The sequence below is a fragment of the Electrophorus electricus genome, chromosome 14 (assembly GCF_041902795.1).
Source record: "Electrophorus electricus isolate QZ-2024a chromosome 14, ASM4190279v1, whole genome shotgun sequence".
Classification (NCBI taxonomy): Eukaryota; Metazoa; Chordata; class Actinopteri; order Gymnotiformes; family Gymnotidae; genus Electrophorus; species Electrophorus electricus.
This window is the reverse complement of record NC_137510.1, coordinates 6,090,001-6,112,903: the sequence shown is the minus strand read 5'-3', so window position 1 is coordinate 6,112,903 and position 22,903 is coordinate 6,090,001. Positions and strand designations below refer to the sequence as shown.

At 40.6% G+C, this 22,903-nt stretch overlaps 4 protein-coding genes across 6 annotated transcripts in view; 2 read left to right on the top strand and 2 right to left on the bottom strand.

The window, feature by feature from the left end:
- Positions 1-2,276: 2,276 nt before the first annotated feature.
- Positions 2,277-11,340, bottom strand: dnaaf3l (dynein axonemal assembly factor 3 like). 2 transcript variants are annotated; one of them, XM_027019697.3, is made up of 12 exons: positions 11,281-11,340; positions 10,850-10,936; positions 10,540-10,646; positions 6,992-7,085; positions 6,630-6,790; positions 5,792-5,968; positions 5,458-5,580; positions 4,519-4,641; positions 4,065-4,326; positions 3,260-3,374; positions 2,977-3,051; positions 2,277-2,888 (listed from the first exon to the last, which is right to left on the bottom strand). In XM_027019697.3, the coding sequence occupies exons 2-12, from the start codon at positions 10,929-10,931 to the stop codon at positions 2,750-2,752; spliced, it is 1,458 nt and encodes a 485-aa protein (XP_026875498.2). In that variant the 5' UTR covers positions 10,932-10,936; positions 11,281-11,340; the 3' UTR covers positions 2,277-2,749. The 2 variants fall into 2 exon arrangements, with proteins under 2 accessions (XP_026875498.2, XP_026875499.2); XM_027019698.3 differs by having other exon boundaries at positions 10,850-10,932; positions 11,281-11,339.
- A 145-nt stretch (positions 11,341-11,485) lies between these two features.
- On the top strand, positions 11,486-15,722 carry LOC145651135 (uncharacterized). The gene is made up of 6 exons (XM_081696055.1): positions 11,486-11,979; positions 12,373-12,713; positions 12,955-12,981; positions 13,214-13,270; positions 13,462-13,947; positions 14,146-15,722. The coding sequence occupies exons 2-6, from the start codon at positions 12,383-12,385 to the stop codon at positions 15,240-15,242; spliced, it is 1,998 nt and encodes a 665-aa protein (XP_081552181.1). The 5' UTR covers positions 11,486-11,979; positions 12,373-12,382; the 3' UTR covers positions 15,243-15,722.
- A 1,068-nt stretch (positions 15,723-16,790) lies between these two features.
- gnptg (N-acetylglucosamine-1-phosphate transferase subunit gamma) lies at positions 16,791-21,882 on the bottom strand. 2 transcript variants are annotated; one of them, XM_027019670.3, is made up of 10 exons: positions 21,733-21,882; positions 21,467-21,521; positions 21,193-21,315; positions 19,035-19,118; positions 18,797-18,890; positions 18,576-18,690; positions 18,374-18,456; positions 18,089-18,208; positions 17,927-18,008; positions 16,791-17,783 (listed from the first exon to the last, which is right to left on the bottom strand). In XM_027019670.3, the coding sequence occupies exons 1-10, from the start codon at positions 21,779-21,781 to the stop codon at positions 17,689-17,691; spliced, it is 900 nt and encodes a 299-aa protein (XP_026875471.2). In that variant the 5' UTR covers positions 21,782-21,882; the 3' UTR covers positions 16,791-17,688. The 2 variants fall into 2 exon arrangements, with proteins under 2 accessions (XP_026875471.2, XP_081553012.1); XM_081696886.1 differs by having other exon boundaries at positions 17,927-18,208.
- A 593-nt stretch (positions 21,883-22,475) lies between these two features.
- The window catches only part of tsr3 (TSR3 ribosome maturation factor), a 10,458-nt gene continuing 10,030 nt past the window's right edge, over positions 22,476-22,903 (top strand). Inside the window, 1 exon segment of the mRNA XM_035531207.2 lies at positions 22,476-22,710. Within this exon segment, the coding sequence (XP_035387100.1) occupies positions 22,590-22,710 (121 nt within the window). The 5' untranslated portion in view covers positions 22,476-22,589.

The following is a 22,903-nucleotide window of genomic DNA, read 5'->3' as shown; positions in this document are numbered from 1 at the left end:
GAGTGTGATGGGACATGCCTCTTGGGTCATAAGTTCAACTTCAGTACACGCAGCAGAGCACTTAATGCTGCAACTCGGCATTTTCTGCACAGTCGTCTTTGTTGCTTTTCATAGATCACACTCATGCACACATCTGCATTTTTTTACATTTTTCTTGCATATTTTAATCACCCTTTTAAGTGTCCCCTCTTCATGCATGAGTTTAAGTAATTTGCACAGATATTGCGTTTATTTATTTATTTACACAAGACAGAATAGGTGAATAAAAGTATCACTTTAATAATCTATCAACTTAAACATTTCTATCAGCTGAAACAATTTTTAAATAATTTCAGCCCCTCCTTGGGAGGCACATTGTGTTGTCAGTATTTGAATACCTAATACTCAGGAACCCCACAGGCAGCATCTTCTCAGAATGCAAAAAAATTCCAGCCATAGGTCTTGAGGTCTTGAAAAAAATGCATTTGATCCAAGACTGCTCAGAATACTCTCCACATACAGTAAAAAAATTCCTGAAACTTGCTCAAATTCTTTGCATACTGCAGTCTTATGTGATCTCAGTATTGTAAAGTCCAGTATCACAATAAGCAATTGATTAATTGATTAATAAGCAATATATCATGCAAGCTCTATGGTCTGACTGATCCTGAGGAAATAAAAGGGTGTTAACAGGCAAAAGAGGCCTAACAGTGCATTAGACCGATTAATAACATAAAACATAAGGGAGTATGGAGATTCTGTGTCCTTTCAGAATGATTTGCATACAGGGCCTCTGTAAAGGCTTCTGCAGGCTTCAGCAAAGGATCTTGTGTAGGCTTTGGTGGACCTCAGGGTAAGATGTATGACCTCGCCACCAGGCTCAGGATGGTACAGAAATACAATCTTTAGGACAAGGTTAAGGGAAGTCTCTTGGAATGTGGTGGTAGCGGGTTCCAACTGGTACGGGTGTTGAATATCAGTTTGCATATGTTGACTAATGTATGGTTTGGATATAATGGTGGCAAATGCAAACACTAGTATGTAAAAAGGTGGGGTGAATACATAATCACTTCTGACCAATGTATAAAAATGTGGGTTTTTTTGTTTGATTGTTAGACATTCTCCGGAGGGTTCCTCAATAATGCTTGTTAACGTTAACCTGTAATAAAGGACGGACCAGCTATTCTCTAACTAATTCTGATGTCTGCATCTTCATTTTATATTTGAATGTTTAACTTTGCAACTAGCTGACTGGGGATTTATGAACGACAATTCCCAGTAGATATTTGAAAAGCATTCCAAAAGAAAAGGAAACGGCTCTTAAAATGATCTAGTCAATAGCAAGTAGTCCGACTACAGGCAAAGCTTTTCATTCACATTCACAGAAAAGGCAGTCTGAATACACATTCCTGAAGCTGTCATTTATGTCAAAGTTACTGTACAAAAAAATAATGTACCATTAATGGGACATTTATTTGTCATTTTATAGGATCAGCCTGTTTCTTAATACAGGTGTTGTGTGTGTGTGTCTGTCTGTCTGTCTGTCTCAGCCTGTCTCTCTCAGTGTATGTGTATGTCTGTCTATCTGTCTGTCTGTCTCAGCCTGTCTCTGTGTGTGTGTGTGTGTGTCTGTCTGCCTGTCTCTGTGTGTGTGTATGTGTCTGTCTGTCTGTCTGTCTCTCCGTGTGTGTGTGTCTGTCTCAGCCTGTCTCTCTCAGTGTGTGTGTATGTGTATTTTCTTGAAGATTGACAGGCCAGTTCATGCTGAGGACTCAGAGATTTGAGCCAGCTTTATATGATCATATCCCCACTGCTGTCTGTGCATGTGCATCAGCACAGCTGTCCTTCGCTGACTCGTCACTGGTCCATATCCACTTTAGATTAGCTGTGAGTGTTTTTAACTAAATTTGTTAATACTTTAAAAAAAAAATTTTTTTTTTGTAAAAACATTTTTTAAAAATTTTCTTGCTTCGATTATACTCTTAGTTGCTAAACTCTCTGTAGCTTATCTGTCATGGATAACATTTTTTTTTTCTGTTTTTGTACAGCTGAGCTGTTTCATTCTTACTCTTTCTGTCTGCTAGTGCATTTCCCACTAAGTGATGTAGAGGAAGAACACGAGTAAATTGCTCTGTTTATCTTCGCTTTCAGCAGCATTTTATAAGCACATGAAACAAATTCAGTCATGTCATTTCTGGTTGTGTTTTAGGGAGCACGCTGAAGGTGACGTTATGCGACGCTGCTGTGCTTTTTTTCTTCATTGTACACTGAGAGAAATTAATCGATGAAAGCAAGAGTGTGTAGGACACGTTTGTATTCTGCATACAATAAAGGATACAATACAGTAATGCTACTTTACCAATTCCTTTTCCCGTTTACAGTAAGAAAGGCACCAGCAGCAAAGGCAGGGTCAGGGTCGCTGGAAGTCACCATGCTCACAGCAAAAAAACTACATTTTACAGTTTTCAACTATGGGCTTCTAATATGTGAAATAAAATGGGTGAAGAACGGTTGCTAACTATATACATATTAAAACAAAAATATTTACCCCAAACAGGCTATGTCTGTTTCTTCATTACATTGTGTTTACAGGCCACTTGGTGTAAATGTAAATGAAATGGTGTAAAGAGCTTGTATAACTCTTGTTTGCTTGTTTGAACTTCTATAAGCCACATGCCCACAAATACTGATTTCACAGCTGGATGATTGGGCTGTGTAGCCTGGAGTGAGGTGCATGTGTGTGAGGTCCTGGTGGTGTGTGGGGATCCTGTCAGTCATCCTGCAGTGTGAACACAGCGTACGAGTTATCGCTGCTGTCTCGGGCCGATATGAATCCTAGGTCTTTGGCAATTTCTCCAACTCTTGCTGTAAAAGCAGCTTCCTGCTCCTTAGACAAGTCCAACAGATACCTTAGAGTAAACATGCAGAGTACATTCCATTAACACCTTTTGTGTTAATATGACCATCGGGTTGTGTCAGAATGTGCTTCAGACTTACTTGGTGAGTTCAATCATAAGCAGAGCACCTGGGGCTGCTACTTGCTTCAGTGAAGAATCTAAATGGTGAACCATACTGTGGAGTACAGGTTCATTAGAATCAATACAGCGACATCAATCTTTCAGCCATGTTTAGCTTGCAAAAGAAAAAAGGTGGGTGTGGCTCTTCAGGTAGAGTGGAGAAGTAAATTGAGTAGGCGTGGCTCTCCAGTGAGAGGAGGAGAGGCATATGGGGGGCTGTGGTTCTCTTCAGTAAGAGTGCAGGAGAGTCAAACTGGTCATACCTGGCTGAGCAGTAGAGGCTGTTGAACCGCTGGCTGAATTGGCCTTTGGTGGGCAGTTTGGACAGGGAGTCCAGAGACAGGAATGACACTCTCACTCCATTCAGATTCATTAACTCTATAAACACGTGCATGCACACACACACACACACACACACACACACACACACACACACACACACACACACACACACACACACACACAAATATAGTTTATAGTTTGCTACTTAACTAAAGTCTATACCAGAGTCCTCAGGGTTCAGGTCCTACAGGTTTTTCACACTCCCTTTACCTACGATAACAAAGTGGCCAACAAATTACATGAATCATTTAATCAATTACCAGTAATTACAAAATGCAGGACAGGATCTAGGTTTGAAATCTAGATTTTCAGACTTGAATACCCCTGGTCTATACTGTGCAACAGAAATGCCCTCTGCCTCTTTTCCTTGTTAGTTGACTTTGGGTTGTGTTACATTATTTTGAAGAGTCCCAGAACTATTGACAATACTACGTTGTTGTGATGTTGGGGGGAGGGTATTGAGCTTTGTTTCTGGTAAGTTCAATAAGTTATTCAACCAGTCAGAAAATGAGAAAAGTTGTTTAAATTTAGATATGAAATTGAAATTTGCAGATTGATCTAGCCTTTGCAACTGTTTGGTTTACTAAAATCAGACAGAATAATTATTAGTCATAAATATTGTTCCAGATTATAATTACTGAACAAAACACACTGATGCAGTGCTGTGTGAGAGCATCAGTATATTAACTGCTAAATTTAGTACATTGTAATTACAAATACTGTTACCAAGATCCTTGGCCTTATAGGGTGTTTCTGGTTGCTCCTTTACTTCTGCATGTATTCCACAGGCCTGTTTGATTGTTTGGGTCTCTTCCTTTGTCATTTGATTGTCCATGGTGTCCTGATTCTTCTGGAACGGCTCTGTTTCAACACCGGTTGCCAAGTCCACACCCTTACCACCCAGCTGATGTTTGTGGGGGTGGCCCCCTCTAATGGCAAGAGATTCAAACAGCATCTGGACATTCGCTACAGAGATTTCCTGGGCACTCTAAAAAGAGAGAGCCAGAAAGGGGAAATGTGTAGCTTCCAGATAAATCAAACTTATCTTTCTTAAAGTATTCTGACTATTCTGCTATCTAGGACAGAGACAGATGAAAATTTTAACTAAGTGAATCACACAGGAGAAAAGTAACATTAATCTCATTGGCTCTCACCACTTCAAGCTGCATTTTTTTTTTACCTTAACATGCTGGTTGTTTTGTGTCTTCAGGAGTTCTTTATTCTCTGTTTCAATACCAAAAGCCAGGTAGGGGCTGGAAACGATGTCTCCCCAGTAACCTCTCAGTCCTACCCTGTCTCCTCTCTAATGTACACACAGGTGAAATATGTCTGTTACTGGATCAGGTCCCATTAGAACACCCATGATTTAATGCTTTTTTAATCGATTAAACCATCTATTCTCTTTTATCAGCAGGCAAACGAGCCAGTTGACCAAATGAAATTCATAACCCATGTAAACACTGGAATTTCCTGATTATGTAAGTTATGTCAGTAAAATACCTCTAATGCTACTTGATCTGCACTACCAGAAATTCTCCAGTGAGCCAGTTCATGTGATTATTACAGACTTTGAACTTTCCGCTTTCCAGAGCAGAGGTTCAGATTCCCCCACCAGGACGTCCTACCTGCCTGGACTTGCCCTTTAGCTCAAATAAGCAGGCAGAATTAGTGAAACTCACAGTTCTAAGACTGCTCTAATCAAGGCAATTAAAGACATTCCTTTGAACACAGATTCAGGGAAGCTGTCAGTTCTACTTCTGCTTGATCTCAGACCATAAACATAACATTCTTATATGGAGACATGAAAGGTACTATGTAAATAAACTTGCCTTGTTTTGCCTTGAAATCAACTGGGTGATTTATAATTATGATGGGGCTTTTATTTTTTTAACCTGAACTTATGCACCTTTCGATCTGCTAGGCATGTATTCATACTGCATGGCGTCAATAAAGAACAGGTTAAATAGGTTTCAGTTCAGTGTAAAAAAATCAGTTACGGTAATCATCTCTGTGGTTATGAATGAGAATGCATGTAGGCATACTGCTTTCTGTTAGAAAGCTGTCACGGTGATGTATGTGGCAGCAAATATGCCAGTATTCACATACTGAAGTAACTTACATGATTGAACACGCGTGTAGACAGCAGACTCTGATTGGCTATTTGGTATAACCCCTCCCTCATCTCAAAAGCCAGGCCCCTTTCCCTCCATTTGGCATACTGTTGCTTGTGTATGACTCCACACTGCAAGAAGAAGCCCAGAAAGAGGGAACAGAGTAGTGCTTAAATCCAAGTGCACTCTTCACTGCCATCGTGTAAGTTGATGACAGTAGAAACTTGTGATATAATATTATTATTCTGATACTTCAGTGGGTTTAATTGATTGCAATTGACCCTGTTCTCAATAAATGATAATGTGCAAAATGCGATCTTAGTGCTGCTTATGGCAACGCACCCCTTTCTGGTGCAGCTTCATAGTGAGGTCCCAGTCATAGGAGCCCAGGCGAGAGTCATATCGGGTGCCCAGATGCCGTCTGACACGGGCGTCCCTGGCCTTAGCCATGTTGGCCGTGGCGGAGGGTGGTTGCTGCCACTGGGCGAAAATCTGGATGAGCTCATCCCTCTCCTTAAACTACAAGCAACAGCACAGGAGAACAACTGGATCTGTGTGTCAACTGCAATTTAAATTCTAGGAGAGTAGGTGCCGTCCCTTCAGGTCCTTATAGTGGCACGGTCTAAAAAAGCTTCTTCATATGACATAATGTAATTGACACACTGGCCCATCTCACACACCCAAATTAAGCCAAAGGCTTGAATAAATAAATTCCAACATTCCAATGTAGAATCATCACTGCTACTGCAATAAATTGAAGACTAAGCTAAAACCATGTTTGGGAAACCGGTCTTTAGACCTCCAAGGTGTCATCTTTCCACCCTTTCACCTGATATGCCACTTGGTAACACCACCTTTGCTAAGTGTGCAAATGTCATTTCTGTGCAATCTCTCTCTAGTTACCTCCACAGGCCAACAATCCCTGTGCCTTAGCATGACCCTAAACAGCCTTGTAGGTATTTGTGATGTCTATGACATATTAAAGACCTAGTTGAAAATCGATGTAGAATTTCTGTGGAATTTTAGTGCAAAACCTTTGTTACATTTTCCAATGTCATTGGCTTGTGTTAGTTTGTTTTAATAGTCAGAGCTTCTCCCCTGGTGCAAAGCTTTTAACATTTCTGATTTAAGGATACATCTTACACATATTGTGTAACCACAATGTAACCACAGAGCTCACCTTGAGCAGGCTTGTGTCGAGGCAGGGGTGTGATTGAGTGTGTGTGTCGATCGTGTTGGTGACAGAAAGTAAAAGCAGAGCAGCAACATGTTTGACCGTCTCTTCGGTCTGACAGCGAATCTCGGTGTTCCCAAACACCTCGAGGAACACCTCCGTCTTCTCTGGGTAGAAAACAGCCGGACAACAGGACATATGAACACAACACTGGGAAAGCCTTTGTCTTCAATAACTATATATCATGCATGTTGTAAGTTAGACCTTTTCAAACACCCGACTGAAATCAACAGGTCTTATGGAGCACCAGCATATACTGGTATCAGTATCAGCATGCCACAGTCACATGGTGTGATGACAGTACACACCATGCATGCTCATGCTGTCCGGAGCAGTCAGCGACAGCCAAAGCAGCAACAGTTGCCGCGCCACAACCTCCATGCTGTTCTCGATCACCCAAACCTGCAAAGACATTTCACGTGCTACAATGAAATAGCTGTCTGCACCGCCCCCAGACTGCTCCCCCCCAACTGTGTTTGGATGTTGGCTGGGTGCAAAGACTATGCAGCTTTTGTCAATGTGCCACTCAATGATGCACACCTCACAACCTCATGATGCCCTTTGTTTGTGAAAGTACCCACCCCTGGTGGGGGCTTGTTTGTATGAAGACCTGGCTAACCCTTGACTGTTCATTCATTTTTATAGCAGGTGCAAAATTATATATATATATATATATATATATATATATATATATATATATATATATATATATATATATATATATATATATATATAGATATAGATATAGATATAGATATATACATACATACATACATACATACATATGCATTTATATGCATACACACACACACACACACGCACACACACACAGCGGGTGAAATAAGTATTGAACACATCACCAATTTTCTAAGTAAATATATTTCTAAAGTTGCTATTGACATGAAATTCTCACCAGATGTCAGTAACAATCCATCCAATCCACACATCCAAAATAAATCAAACCATAGATGTCCATAAATTAAATTATGTGTAATATTGAGAAATGACACAGGGGAAAAAGTATTGAACATGCTTACTGAAATGTATTTAATACTTAGTACAAAAGCCTTTGTTGGTGATGACAGCTTCAAGATGCCACCTGTAAGGAGAAACTAGTTGCATGCATTGCACAGGTGTGATTTTGGCCCATTCTTCCACAAAAACACTCTTCGACTCCTGAAAGCTCCGTGGGCTCCTTCTATGAACTCTGAGCTTTAGTTCCTTCCATAGATTTTAAACTGGATTCAGGTCAGGTGATTGGCTGGGCCATTCTAGCAGCTTTATTTTCTTTCTCTGAAACCAGTTGAGAGTTTCCTAGGCTGTGTGTTTGGTATCATTGTCTTGCTGAAATGTCCACCCTCGTTTCATCTTCATCATCCTGGTAGATGGCAGCAGATTTTTATCAAGAATGTCTAGGTACATTTGTCCATTCATCCTTCCTTCAATTATATGAAGCGTGCCAGTGCTGTATGCTGAAAAACAGCCCCACACCATGATTTTCCCACCTCCAAATTTCACTGTTGGTATGGTGTTTTTGGGGTGATATACAGTGCCTTTTGACCACCAAACATGTTGTGTATTATGGCATCTAAAGAGTTAAATTTTGGTTACATCTGACCAGACTATATTCTCCAAATATTTCACAGGCTTGTCTAAATGTTGTTGAGCAAACTTTAAAGGCACTTCAACATGCTTTTTCTTCAGCAATGGAGTCTTGCATGGTGAGCATGCATACAGGCCATGGAGGTTGAGTGCATTACTTATTGTTTTCTTTTAAAGAATTGTACCTGCTGATTCCAGGTCTTTCTGTAGCTCTCCAGAGGTGGTCCTTGGCTCTTGGACAACTCTTCTGATAATTCTTTTCACTCCTCTGTTTCAAATCTTGTGGGGAGCACCTGGTCGTGGCCGGTTAATGGTAAAATGATGTTCTTTCCACTTCCGGATTATGGCCCCAACAGTGCTCACTGGAACCTTCGTAGTTTAGAAATTCTTCTGTAACCAATGCCATCAGTATGTTTTGCAACAATAATGTTGCAAAGGTCTTGAGAGAGCTTATTTGGTTTTACCCATCATGAGATGTTTCTTGTGTGGCACCTTGGTGATGAGACACCTTTTTATAGGCCATCAGTTGAACCAGCTAATATTAATTTGCAATAAGTGGCAGGATTGCTTTCTAATTACTGATAGATTTCAGATGGTGTCATGACTTTCCATGGTTTTTTGCACCTCTCTTTCTTCATGTGTTCAATACTTTTTTCCCTGTGTCATTTCTCATTATTACACATAACTTAATGTATGGACATCTATGGTTTGATTTCTTTGGATGTGTGGATTGGATGAGTTGTTAACGACATCTGGTGAGAATTTCATGTCAATAGCACTTTTAGAAATATATTTACTTAGGAAATTGGTGATGTGTTCAATACTTATTTCAGCCGTTGTGTGTGTGTGCGCACACACGCACACACACACACAACGGCTGAAATTATATATATATATATATATATATATATATATATATATATATATATATATATATATATATATATATATATATATATATATATACACACACACACTGCCTGGCCAAAAAAAAAAAAGGTTCACCACCTATTCAGCTGGATTTAACTAAGCAAATAGGTAGCGTCCCATTGGGTAATTACTGCATGGGTGATTATGTTTCAGCTGGCAACAAGTTATTCAACCTTAATTGATGCAGTGAGTAGCTTCTCATTTGTTAAACAACCCTGTCGAAAGACACATCCTATGGTCGTGGAAAAGATGTTAATCTTTCAGAAGGGTCAAATTATTGGCATGCATCAAGCAGAGAAAACATCTAAGGAGATTGCTTAAACTACTAAGATCGGGTTAAGAACTGTCCAACGCATTATTAAAAAGGGGAAGGACAGTGGGGAAATGTCATCTTGGAGGAAGGAAAGTGGTTGGGAAAAACATTTTGAATGATCGTGATCAGCGATCACTTAAATGTGTGGTGAAATAAAATCGTAGCAAAACAACAGTAGAACTCAGGGATATGTTTAATAGTGAAAGTAAGAGCATTTCCACACGCACAATGTTAAGGGAACTCAAGGGATTGGGACTAAACAGCTGTGTAGCCTTAAGAAAACCACTTGTCAGTGAGGCTAACCAGCAAAAATGTGCTAGGGAGCATAAACATTGGACTCTGGAGTAATGGAAGAAGGTCATGTGGTCTGGTCTGATGAGTCCAGATTTACCCTGTTCCAGAGTGGTGGGCGCATCAGGGTAAGAAGAGAGGCGGTTGAAGTGATGCACCCATCATGCCTAGTGCCTACTGTACAAGCCTGTGGGGGCAGTGCTATGATCTGGGGTTGCTGCAGTTGGTCAGGTCTAGGTTCAGCAACGTTATGTGCCCAAAGAATGAGGTCAACTGACTACCTGAATATACTGAACGACCAGGTGTTTCCATCAATTGATTTTTTCGTCCCTGATGGCACGGGCATATTCCAAGATGACAATGCCAGGATTCATCGGGCTCAAATTGTGAAAGAGTGGTTCAGGGAGCATGAGATATCATTTTCACACATGGATTGGACACCAGAGTCCAGACATGAACCCCATTGAGAATCTTTGGGATGTGCTGGAGAAGACTTTGCGCAGTGGTCCAAATCTCCCATCATCAATACAAGAGCTTGGGGGAAAATTAATGCAACTCTGGACAGAAATAAATGTTGTGACATTGCAGAAGCTTGTGGAATGCCACAGCGAATGCGTGCCGTAATCAAAGTTAAAGGCGGTCCAACGAAATATTAGAGTGTGTGACCTTTTTTTTATTGGTTGGTTGTTTCAACATCCGTCGTCATTCGGTGTGACTTACGTGCAGCGTATCAGTGTCTCGCAGGCCTGCGATGGTCTTTAGGATGTGTCTAGGGTCTCCACTGCCCACGAGCAACACATTCAGCTCCCCCTCCGCCCTCACCGTACCTGTGCTCGCACGTTCGTGGAAGAACAGACAGTGGAGATCAACAGTGAGGATCCAAATTCCACAAAAAGGAACTAGAGAAAGGTTCGCTTTTGGACGAAATGTAGAAGACTTAACGCTCTTTATTATATACATTTTTGGTGGCCGACGGAATCAAGTAAACATAATAATTCCGTTATGCACAGTTAAACGATAGTGAGCTCACCTGCGCCGAGCACATCTCGTGCTGGTCCGAAACCCCACCAAGTCACGCAGCCCGCGCCTTCCATGATCCGACCCGCGCTCATTCTCGCTTGGGAAGAACCATAACAGATAACTGAAAACAGCTATAGCTACGTTGGCTAAATAACTAGCTACACCCCTTCGATTTACCAGGGATATAACTTTTAGGGGAGTTAGATAGCTCTCAGTTTTGTTTTGTTTTTGTTTTTTCAAACTGTGCTTTTTGGTTTAACCTAGGTTAGCCAAGTTAGCTATAGCTACTTGCAGGTTTGCTGGCAAACGGCACGACTTGGCAGCTTCTAGTTTTTAACGTCATCTGCAACGTATCATTTTTTTAACATGGAAACTAGATTTACCATTTAATATACCTGATAGCTAATCATAATAAACAATACACTATTTCTTGTAACTTACTCTCACTCTCTGGACCCCAGCAGCAGGATGCGAAAGTTTGACTAATGGTTGCTTGGTAACGGCAAGGGGCGGGTGTGACAGTCCTCCCCAGCCTCTGTCTCTGCAGGTCTTGGTTATTACAATGACAGTCTGGTGTGTTATAGCAGGGGAAATGCGAAAATGTGCGGGTCTACGCGAAAATGTGCGGGTCTACTGAGACCCCTTGGACTGGGGGACCTTTGTTCCGTTTATTAGTAAGGAATGTAGCTGCAGTAGTTTAAATATTCTCACGCAGCGGTGTGGCACATGTGCCTATTACTCAGTGAAGTGAACTAATCAAGTGCAACGAGGCTTATACTTTTTGTTGGAAGAATACACCCACCTGTCAAGTCATTTCACATTTTTCTGATCATACTTAAGGCGACAACAGGCGTGGAAGCAAAAAAAAAAAAAAAAAAGACTTCAGTATTGAGAAAAGGGTAGGCTGTAATATAACATGCTCTGTTGACAGACATTTGAAGACTGTCGTAGCCTGGAGCAAGACTGAGTGTTACATTTGCACTGCGCTGTTTTATTTATTTTATTTTATTTTTTGACCTAGAAGTGTTTTAGGTGTTTTCAGATTAAATGGGTGTGTCTGTATGTGGGTGTGTGTCTGTAAGTTTTCTGGTGTGTTGGTTCGCAGATTGTTCTTCTGGAAAAGTCTGCTGTAAAGACAAGGTGAGGACTGCAGTGTCTCTGTCTCTCTCTTCCTCCTGCCTTAAAAAATGTCTTACTTCACCTGTAATTGGCCAGGTGTTGCTAGGTTGCTTTTCCCAAATGAATGGCGTCTGCTAGTGGCTTACAAAAAGTACTTTCTCTTTCAGTACTTTCTCTATATTTTCTATTTATGCATAGTATTCTATTCATGTATATTGAAACATCAATGAATATTTAGCTATAATTGTGCACAGCGGAGGCACCTTGCTCTTGTAAAGCTTTGTTGCCCAAGTGCCCATTATAATTGTCATTTTTTTTCCTCCCCCAGAGGGTGTAGGTGGCCTGTATAAATTTGCCTGTGAGTAAATTTGTGTGCATGATAGTAACATTGCCTTGTTGAATCATTCTTCCTAGGTCCACAGATATGTTCATACTAGTCTGCCGCTACAACCGCGTGTTCGCCTACCCCGGTGATGACGTTACACTTACCTCTCACCTCTCTCCCGAAACAAGCGCTGTTACCATGGAGATCCGGTGGTTTAGGGGAATAGAATGTATTTACCAATATAAAAAGGGCCAGGTAACGGTGGCAAAGGCGTACGCAGGCAGAGTGAGCCTGTTGACCCAAGAGCTTGAGATAGGAAATGTGTCTCTGATCCTGAGAGAAGTTGGTCCAGGTGACACAGGAATTTATGTCTGTCAGATCATCACTCGAGACAACAAGTTGGAGAAATCGATACATTTATATATGGCAGGTGAGGGTGAAATAATTGTTCTGTTTCCATCTTTTTTTCTGTTTAGTCTTAAAATGGGTTGTTTGAGTTGCAGTGAATGAATGCTATTTACTGCCTTGGCTTTTGCAGCATGCATTTATATAATGCTAGTAAATGTGTGTTTTTAAGACAGCTAAGTGGCACTTATTCATGGATAAGCATGACTTGTGTAACTGAGTTGAATGATTCATGAAAATCTTTTCCATATTCTGTCCTCATTTAGGAATGGATCCACTTTCTCCTGAGAGATGTGAGTTACCTGTTACCTTTTTAATTCTGCTGTTCAGCCTAAGCTATATAGTCTGAATATGACTGGACTCTGCAGATTTTTGGTTTGAACTGCAACCGAGTATCCAACAGTGCAGTAAAATGAATTTCCAGAAAACCTGTGGTTTATCCATATTACAAGACAAAATGTTTGACTAAATAGCAGCATATCCAGAGGCAGCCTATACCACCTTTCACTGCTTGTGGGTCTTCAGGTGGACTGAGGATCACACAGCAGGACCTGAACATGGAAGATTCTGTCCACATGCTCGGTGAGTGCAGAATTTGACCTACAAACACGCCGAAAGAAATATTCTAGAAAAACTTTTTGAATTCTGGTGAGATTACTGATCATTCTAATCAGGGAAAAGCACCAAATATAAGCACACATTAATGTGTGTTTGTATGGACGTTTATGGACGATTTGAAACTGATTTTTATTTGTTTACACTGTATATTGAAGAGGTAAAGGAATTACTGCAGCAAAAGGAGGAGGAGTTGGAAGCCTGTAAAAGAGAACTGGAGATGCTGGTTTTCAAGCTACAAGAGAAGGACAGCATGGTGCAGCAGTTCAGAGTGACTCTGCAGTCCAAAGAACAGGAACTGAGCGAGACAAAGAAATATCGAGAGAAGGCAGAAGAAGAGCTTCAAGGCAGGACGAGGGAGCTGGAGTGCACTACAGAGCAGCTACGGAGGATGACGGGGCTCCTGCAAGGCCGACTGACTGACCTGGAGACCATGGGTAGGGCAGCGAACAAGAGAGAGGAGCATATAAACAACATGGCTGGTGAGCTACAAATATGCAAAAGGCAACTGGCGACACTGGGATTGAAGCTGCAAGAGGAGAATAGCCGGACACAGGAGCTAGGTGTGACTCTGCAGGAGAAAGAACGAGAGCTGGAGGAGGCGAAGAAGCAGCAGGAGCAAAGGGTGGCTCGTTTCCTTGCAGGTTAACTGAGTTTACTCGATAACATTTCAGTTACTTCTCACTTCTGTTTCTCAGGGCTTGTAATTAGGAAGATGTTCTTGATGTTCACTGCTGCTTGTAATATTCAAGGTTCTTCAAGCTTGAGGCACTTTGGCAGGCAGAGATGGTTGGCATGTCTTTTCATAACCTTACACTTGTGACTGCTTGTGTTGGTTACAGCGAACAGAGGAAGACCTGGCGAGGCAGTCATGTCAGATGGGCCTGTCGCCACTGAGCTGCTCGACGAGTGCAACGAGAGTGACGAGGTGCCGACAGAAAGGCACCAAAACCCAAAAGACCAGATGGGGGCGATTGTGAGGTGGATACATGAGAGAAGGGAGGAGAGAAGAGAGCAAGAAGAAGCTGAGACAACAGAGATCCTCGAAAAGGAGTTTCTCGATTTTTTCATGGCAAGGAAAGGACTGCTCGAGGGGGAGCAAGAAAACATTGTGGCTGCAGCAACGAGAATGGCTGTCCTCGAGAAAGCACTAGACAGTGCAGACACAGCAGAGCGCAGGGATGAGCTAGATGCACAGCTGAGAAAGGCATTAGAGAGGTGCAGGGAGGCACAGGGAAAGGTAGAGCTGCTGACAAAAGAGATAGAACAGCAGAAAAGTGAGATCGAGCAGAGGCACACACACGAGATACAGAAGATCAGGGAGAAATATGAGATTGTGTCCAGGCTAGAAGCAGAAATGAATCTGCTGCAAATCATCCTGCCTGATGTCCAGGCGTACCTTAGGAGGACGAGTGCAGAAACACGAGGAACCTTTGACAGACCGATGGTGAAGGAGACACGGGAGATATGCGAGGCAGCAGGAGAAAGAGAGAGCCCAGCTCCCCGAGGTAAGACAGACGGAGTGGAAGAAGAAGACAACGTCACGGAACAGATGCTTGGGGATCAGGCAGAGGATGGATTAACTGAGGAAGAGTCTGCAACTGAAATGCTCGTGGTGAAAGAACAAGGGGCAGAAACAGGCAGAGAAAAAGGCAGGAGTGCCATAGGGATGCTGGAGCAAGAACACCCACAAACGCAGGCAAACTCAGAACTAGACAGAAAACTAGACAAAAGGGATTTGAAAAACCAGGGCACCGATTCGGAAAGTGAGGTGACAGAACCAGAAGAATTGCCAGAAATTGTAAATGGGGTGGTTACTGGGCACAAAGAAATACAGGCACTGATAGGAGTAGAAGATGAGGAGGAAGGGAGAGAAGTGAGGGAGGTTGTTGAGGAGACATGTGAAGAGGACATTAATGGTGAAGATTATAATGAGTAGTCTTCCTGGACATAATCCCTATGATGGGCTATTGACTTCACACACAGTGATTTTAATTAGATGCCTGAATTTAATTAAAGTAACCTAAAACATTGCGCAGACAGTGTTAAGTTAATTGAGGCACAGTCAGTGGACACCATATTTGAGGTCATGCCACAGGTGTTAAGGTCAGGACAAGGATGTCTGATTTCTTGTTTACTTTTACTTTATATGCTTTATAGTGCTCTGGCAGAGTGCATTTTGGATCTTTGTTTCAAAAATCTGTGACAGGGTGCAGAGGAGTGTGGTAATAACCAAATTATCCACTCCTATTCCACTCTGTGTGAGCTCTTGCTATATCATACAGCAATTTACCATAATGTGGAGCTAATTTTATTTTTTAATTTTAGCAAATTTAAGTGATTTCTTTCTGTGTGCAACTCGGTGACTTTTGATTGTTTTAAGATTAATACAGAAAAACAATAAAACTCATAAGGATGTTTAAACCCAGTGGTCATACGTTTCCTTGATTTAATTTAATTAAAAAACTTTTAAAAAGCTTAATTGTGCCTTTCATTCAAACTACTTTCGATCAACAATGATCTGCAACTTTGGAAACGATCAAAATGGTTCGCCCACTGTGACAGAAGTTCTGTCACTTCTGGGCTGATTTTCTGTTTGTGTAACGTCACCCGGCCCCCACTCTGATCATTAGCCCTGTCTGTAGGAGTCATTCAGACGTGTCTGCAAGACTTGGACGTGTCCATATACTCACCTTTTAGCAAGTTTAATTTGCTTGAGTTCAGGCACTGCGTTCCACTGGAAATTGACCAACGTAAGTTTATGGTTATTGATTTCCGGGCTTTTACTCACTGTGCCTTGCCTTTTTTACCTTGTGTCCTGTTTTGGTTAGACCGTGTGAATTAGCTGCAGTAAACCCACTTATCATGTCCTGCTTTTGCCTCGCATCCGTTACATTAGTATGTTATTCTTACACACATCTTATTCTAATCCTTGCAAACAATGAGAAATCCATCAGTGGTCAGATAAGCAGTTTACCTTCTCTTCAAAACATTGTCATGTTTGTGCTTGTTATATTTATGGCATTTTGCTGATGCTTTTATCCAAAGTGACTTAAAAGTATGAGTACAACTTGAGGGTTAAGGGCCTTGCTCAGGGGTCCAACTGTGGGGCAACCTTCCAACTACAAGTCAAGTACCTTAACCACTGAGCTACATACTCATTATTGGAAAACAATTTGTACATGGATATAATTAGAGGTTGTTATTTTCAAATACATACATTGCAGTAGGTGTCCTTACTAAGCATGATTGCCATATCAAGCAATTTTACAAATACAACTGATTTTCACAATGGATAAATGCCCCAAAAATATTTGTACCACAGTTAACTCCCATAACATCACTGTAATTGAATTGCTGACTCATAGCTTTTTTTTTTCTTTCTTTCTGGAATCCAGTATTAATAATTCAAGTCCAATCATGTCACCAGAAGCTTGAATTCAAAGCAAAACATGAAACGATTCAAAAGCACTGACTACTTGCTAAATCATTTTGACAGCTTAAATACATTTATTTGGCGTGGCTACACACTGGAGCAAAAACGGAAAAAGCAAAAAAAAAAAAAAAAAACCCAACCCAAAACAAAACAGCAAAGTTATAGAAAACTGGTTCCAATTTCGTGGCACAAAATACGTTCCAACTATTAAACATCACATTTCTGAAACTCAAGTTGCGCCCGGTTGTGCATGTCATTCTGAAGTGTTCATATGCAAAGTACTTGACACTTCTTAATATGTTGCAACTTGTTTGAGAGGGACTGTGTGACAGTAGTGTGCACTAAAGGCTGAAGCATATGTGCAATTTAATAACATATAATTAATCCAACCATATGTCCCCTTCTGCTGGAAGAGCATGTACTTAACTAAAGGTGGAAACAATTTTAACTGTTTAATACTTCCCAAGTCCTGGTGGAGAACAACATAACGCATAAGAGTTCAGGAAGGTCATGACATGTTGAATTTGAATGGTAATATTAGCATTTGTTAAACAGATACAATTGACATTGTTCACATTCAAGGCTGAATCAACTACTTTTATATTATGAACCAAAACAAGATTCATTGCTTGCTTTGTACATATTCATTAACATGGAAAGTTTTGTTGTTTTAAAAAGTCTATATAATGTGTTTTTTATTCACCATAAGTATGTAACAGATTGATTTTTTTTAAAAAGGTGTGCTCAGTTTTTTCTGAAGATGCAACGAAAAGGAGGAACAAAGTGAATATGTTCTGTCAAAATGCCAGTACTGTCCTCTGACTAAAATGGTTAGAAGATCATGATACTAGGCCAAACTTAGAAAGGTTATCAGAACAATGAAATATCCTGCAGTTGCTCGTCACTGAACACAAGGTCTTCTCCCAGTTGGCTGAGACGTAAGTGGTTGTTAGGCATCTTGCTTGGCGATGCTTCCTGTGTTGCCACGGAGATGCTGGGCACCTACTGCTGAGGGCTGAGGGGTCTGTGGAGTGTTTGAACTTCCTGAGAGAAAAGGAAATAAAGAAATTAATATGAGAAAAAGCAAGGTGGATATCAGGTGAACATGACACTAAAACATGCTGAGTGTGTGGGATTAGCAGTGTTCACAGTAAAGGGGGGGAGGGGGCTTGTCTTGAGTGTCTCACCAGTGTATGTCTCATAGGAAATGTTGTGCTGGATGAGGAGAGCGTGCAGTCGTTGCATTTCAGCACGCTGTTTCTCAAAGTCCTGTTAACACACAGGACATTGGGCTTCACTGTACTTACTGACATGCATTTATACACACACACGCACACAGACACACACACCTGCATGCACTGCTCTAGACTTTGGTGCTTTTGTGCTTGTTTTTCCTCTTTCTGCAGCTTTTGAGCTCTCTTCAGGAAACCGGCCTCTTCAAACAGTTCCCTCAGCATCTTATTGTAGCCCTACAAAAAGTACACAACATATACTATAGAGTTGTACATTTTATATATATATATATATATATATGTGTGTGTGTGTGTGTGTGTGTGTGTATGCATATATATGTATACATGTATGTATGTATGCATGTATGTATGTATGTGAGTGTGTGCACGACAGTGAGTTACCTGTTCAGTGATGAGTTCTTCATACCGGGCTTGCTCAATGTCATCCCATTCCTTCTGAAGTTTCTCATTCAACACTGGATATACTGCAAGTGCACGCACACGCACACATACACACATTATAGCAGCACACACATCAGAAATGAGAATCAGCTGGTGGATCTGTCTGAGATTCGGACACACACACTCACTTCTTTTAACTCACCTAAGAGGGAGTGTGCATGGCAGACGAGTGGTGTCTCAAATGTGAGTGAGTACATGCAAGTCTGTGGCTCCGACACCCTGGCCAGCTTACTGCTGTTGCCACATGAAAAGAGGACCTGAGAGGGAGCAGTTGGTATGACAGAGTGATCGAACACGCCCACCCGTGCTCACACACACGTGTGCACACTTATGCATGCGCGCTCACATGCATGTACGCAATACCTTTGTTTGTCTGTTCTTGTTGCCACAGGAGTCTCCCTCTCTCATCCACATAGCGGTGAATGTGTTATTCTCTATCTCCCACTCCTGCCAGATCCTACATATTTACACAGGAAAAAATAAAAAATAAACATTGTGCAATATGTGAAATGTACACACTAGAATTACTTAATGAAGCTTTTGTTGATTTTTGCACTAAAATGATCAGGACTGTTTTCTATAACGTGCGTGAGCGTTTTACCCCAGTATTCCATTATAGGCATTCCACCTGAAGCTCTGCTCATGTTGGGTCACATTATGGAATGGACAGAACTCATACTTATACCTAACAAATGAGAAGAGCAGAAATCAGTCACGTTTTTAAGAACGCAGCCTCTAGCAGAAGCAAATATTAAACTGCTGGAATCAATGTCCTTGCCAACTTCTGCCAGACTAATCCGCAACGTAGTTCACCATCTCCCTTCAATCCTACATCCTAAGTAATAATAATAATAAAAAACTCAAGGTTGCTGTACAAAGCATTGCAGAAAAATGTCACAATAGAGAGCAATTACAAGGGAGTATACAAAAAAACCAACCAACCAAACAAACAAACAAAAGACCACTTTTCCAAAGCCCCTACCTCCAAAAATGCATAGGCACATAATCCCATGACAGTCAGAAATTTTCTTTCCTTTAGCACCTATAGACCAATAAAACAATCACATTTCGGTCATGTTCCCAAAGTTTAATGTACTCTAGGTCTAATGGTTTTGTCAATAAGTTTTCAAAATTTGCCCCAATCATGGCCTGCGGTCAGCAAAAATATTCCAAATACTATATTATTTTTCATGTTCATCGTTGCTCCCCAAAATATCACTGGATCTTTTGAATTCTGAGGTTGTTAAAGAGTCAAAAAACCAAAATTTAGTAGAAGTAAGAAAACGTTTTTGCACATTCAATTGACATGCATACTCTCCTGTTATTATAGGTTTGTCAGTAAGGCTTTTCAAACTCCAGTTTTGTCAGGCCAGCTTCAATTAATGTTGCAGCTATTAATTAGCCATCATAATTTAAAGCTATATTGTAGGCAGTATAGGCTACTCTGCAGTTAGAAACTTTCACCATTTGATGCTAATGACACAACAGACCTTTTGTTCATAGCTTGCTCTGACGAGTCCTACAAACTGATCTGCATTCAAACTACACTGCTCAATGTGACCAGACCAAAAGTGATTTTCACCCTTTTTAACATGCTCCTGTGGTCATCCTTGAAAAAAGGTTGACAAACCATAGAGGGATATAACCACTATAGCCTCAAATAATGATGTAATATTAACACGTCGTAGCTTGTGGTTGTACATAACAATATTCGATTCGATTCAATTTTCGACTACCTAATAATCTTGCAATTCAGAGAATCCAGTGATGTTTGGGAGATGAAAATACATAAAATATTTTGATCACGAGCAAAAACGCTATTCATTTTTTAAATAGAGAAAAATCCTTTAGGGTCGGAGTTTGGAATATGGGCACGACACCTACAGGATTTCAGTGGTCTGTTTCAGTATTAGCTACCAGCCATAAAGCCAGCGTTTTTAACAGAAGAGTAGATGGGGTCCTGCCCTTGACTTTGCCACACTCAGTAAAAACTATTACAAAGTATAAATAAATAACTTTTTTATACTTTGTAACAGTTTTAATTAATAAAATAATTTTAAAAGTCTTTACAAAAAAAAAACCTCTTTCTTTAAGTATGTGGAATCTATTTCATTACGGTTGGTGGATTGGAATTTCTGGTTAGATGCCTCTACAGCATTGATAATTTTACAGGAAATGTGGCATTCTTACAAACTCTGTCATCCTAGCTTTTAGTTTACAAACATTTTTTCATCTCACAGGTTTTTACTTTGGAACAACAAGCACATTACAAATAAGGAAAAGCCACTACTCTTTCAATCTATGTGCATTAACAATATTACATTAATTCACCAATTACAGAGGCAATAATCTAGCCTTTTCTGTCTTATGCATTAAATTCTGAAACACGATTTCCAAAGTTGAATTACAACAGTGTTTTTTTTTACTATACCCCAGATGGTTTCTTTTAATTAAAAGGTAATTATCAATTTATAGTCATTTCATTACAGGACTACATCATATATTTTAATACGGTAAACATAATATAATTGCAATAAGTATTTTATAGTGTTTATTTAGTGCAATTACTCTGAAATGACCATAAATATAGTTTTTAATGATAGTTTTGATGTATATTTTGAAATACTGCATTTAAAAAAGCCAGTCTTAGAAAAATGGCATATATGTAAACACCCCTAAACTTAAAACACACAACACCCCTAAACGCATAAAAACACAACCATGCCGTAGTTTGTATCAGACATTAAAACACTACTGACGTGGACTCGAGGTAGCTGAAGCATTTTCCTGCCAGACGCCACAGATGAGGAGGGCCAGACACGCCAGATGGACTGACTCTTGGCTGTAAGCGGCTTCCCTGCGCCAGGAGGTGGTTGTTCAAACTGGAGAAGAGACCAACAGCAAGAAGGACACAGAGACTCAGTAACATAGTAGGGCTTGAAGTTTGTGTGCAAATCAGTAATTGGTCAGTAACTGGTCGTTGATCTTGAAGGACTTCAAGATACATGTGAGCTCGAGCGACCTGCAACTCACCCAAATGTATTTGGTTCCTCGACAATCTTCATTTTCCCGCCGAATACAAGTGAGACTGCAACAGAGTTTCATAATCAGTATATCTGCTTGTCTACAGCTCTAGCAATCTACTGACAGTCCACATTTATCCGAGAACATAATTCAGACGTAGATCTTCTGCATCGGCTGCTGTGTTCAAACATACAGCACATATGACAATGCTAGCTAACATTTGCTTGATAAGATCAGGCACAAACTCAGAGTTAACACAATTATAGAAGGCTTACCCAGGAATATCAACCATGGTAAATGTCGTCCAGCAAATGCACACCACATGACTGCCAAAACTTTAAACAGTTTTTGTGGAAATGTGGGGGGAACTTACAGTTCCTGATTTAATTCAGCGAGCATCGCCATGTTGCCATTGCTGATCACGTGACTCTGTATGCAACGTCATTGTCACGTTGGTAGATCCTGCCAACCCGAGAACACAACGACCATTATTTGTCAGTTTCTTTATTGAAAAACAATATTTCTTTTATGTTGATAGGCTAACAGCTGCATATGCTGCGTATGGGGCTTCATAGTTTTAATTATATTCTGTATTATATGTATTTTGCATTATAACATTATATTATGACTGAATACAGCCCTTTGGTTGAAGTATGTACCAAAATACTTTTCTAAGTAAAGTCAACACATTGTTCTTGCTTGCTTTTCTCAAAAATTACTTTTGTGTTGAAAAAAATTAATTTAATTAAAATTTAAGTTAAAAGCTGGCTAGGGCATGTCGCGATAAAAAAAATCAAAGTGAACGTTGTGCTATCTTTTGTCATTAGGCTGCAGGGACAAACTGTAATACAAGTTATTTTAAGGTGATTATACACTGTCAATGGTAGTTTATTGGTGTGTTCTGCCATCCTCGCAGAACGGTCTGGTTAGTTCCTATTGGCAGTCACGTCATGGAAACGTCATCTCTACGCGTCCTACCGTCATGCGACCGTCGTGTTACTCTTAAAAGTGTTGAAAATGGTTATGGGGGGGGGGGGGGTGTTAGCCGTTGTAGCTGATGTATAAAGTTGCGTCTGTTTGATGTAACGCATATCACCCTTAAAGATAGCTAGCTAAACAGCAAATTTTAGCGATGGGACGCAAGAAGCAGGGCCAAAAGGAACGTCCGATAAACAAGGGGAAAGACAGGCGACATAAAATGAAAGGAAAATCTTTAGAGACTTTCACCGAAGAAATGCATGAGGTTTTGCAAGGTCTGTATGTGTAACGAGACAATGTAGGTTATCTAGGATGCCTTCATCAAGTCAGAAAACGGCTTTCGGTATTTATGTAATGTATAATGTTCTCGCCTACTCTAAGCGAGTGCGCGCTAGCTAGCGTCATATTTTGGTAGTAGCAAAGTAGAGAAAGAATGCCATTGCGATTTCAAAGTGCCTCTCTTTTTGG

Excerpts from the sequence above, each read along its gene's own strand:
- LOC145651135 (XM_081696055.1), top strand. The coding sequence starts at position 12,383 with ATGTTCATACTAGTCTGCCGCTACAACCGCGTGTTCGCCTACCCCGGT. Across the intron at positions 12,714-12,954 it reads GATACATTTATATATGGCAG|GAATGGATCCACTTTCTCCT; the intron begins GTGAGGGTGAAA and ends GTCCTCATTTAG. Across the intron at positions 13,948-14,145 it reads GGTGGCTCGTTTCCTTGCAG|CGAACAGAGGAAGACCTGGC; the intron begins GTTAACTGAGTT and ends TGTTGGTTACAG.
- dnaaf3l (XM_027019697.3), bottom strand. The coding sequence starts at position 10,931 with ATGAGCGCGGGTCGGATCATGGAAGGCGCGGGCTGCGTGACTTGGTGG. Across the intron at positions 10,647-10,849 it reads ACGAGATGTGCTCGGCGCAG|GTACGGTGAGGGCGGAGGGG; the intron begins GTGAGCTCACTA and ends GTGCGAGCACAG. Across the intron at positions 4,327-4,518 it reads AAAACAACCAGCATGTTAAG|AGTGCCCAGGAAATCTCTGT; the intron begins GTAAAAAAAAAA and ends CTCTCTTTTTAG.
- gnptg (XM_081696886.1), bottom strand. The coding sequence starts at position 21,781 with ATGTGGTGTGCATTTGCTGGACGACATTTACCATGGTTGATATTCCTG. Across the intron at positions 21,522-21,732 it reads ACCATGGTTGATATTCCTGG|TCTCACTTGTATTCGGCGGG; the intron begins GTAAGCCTTCTA and ends ACTCTGTTGCAG. Across the intron at positions 19,119-21,192 it reads TTCAGCTACCTCGAGTCCAC|GTATAAGTATGAGTTCTGTC; the intron begins GTCAGTAGTGTT and ends CTCATTTGTTAG.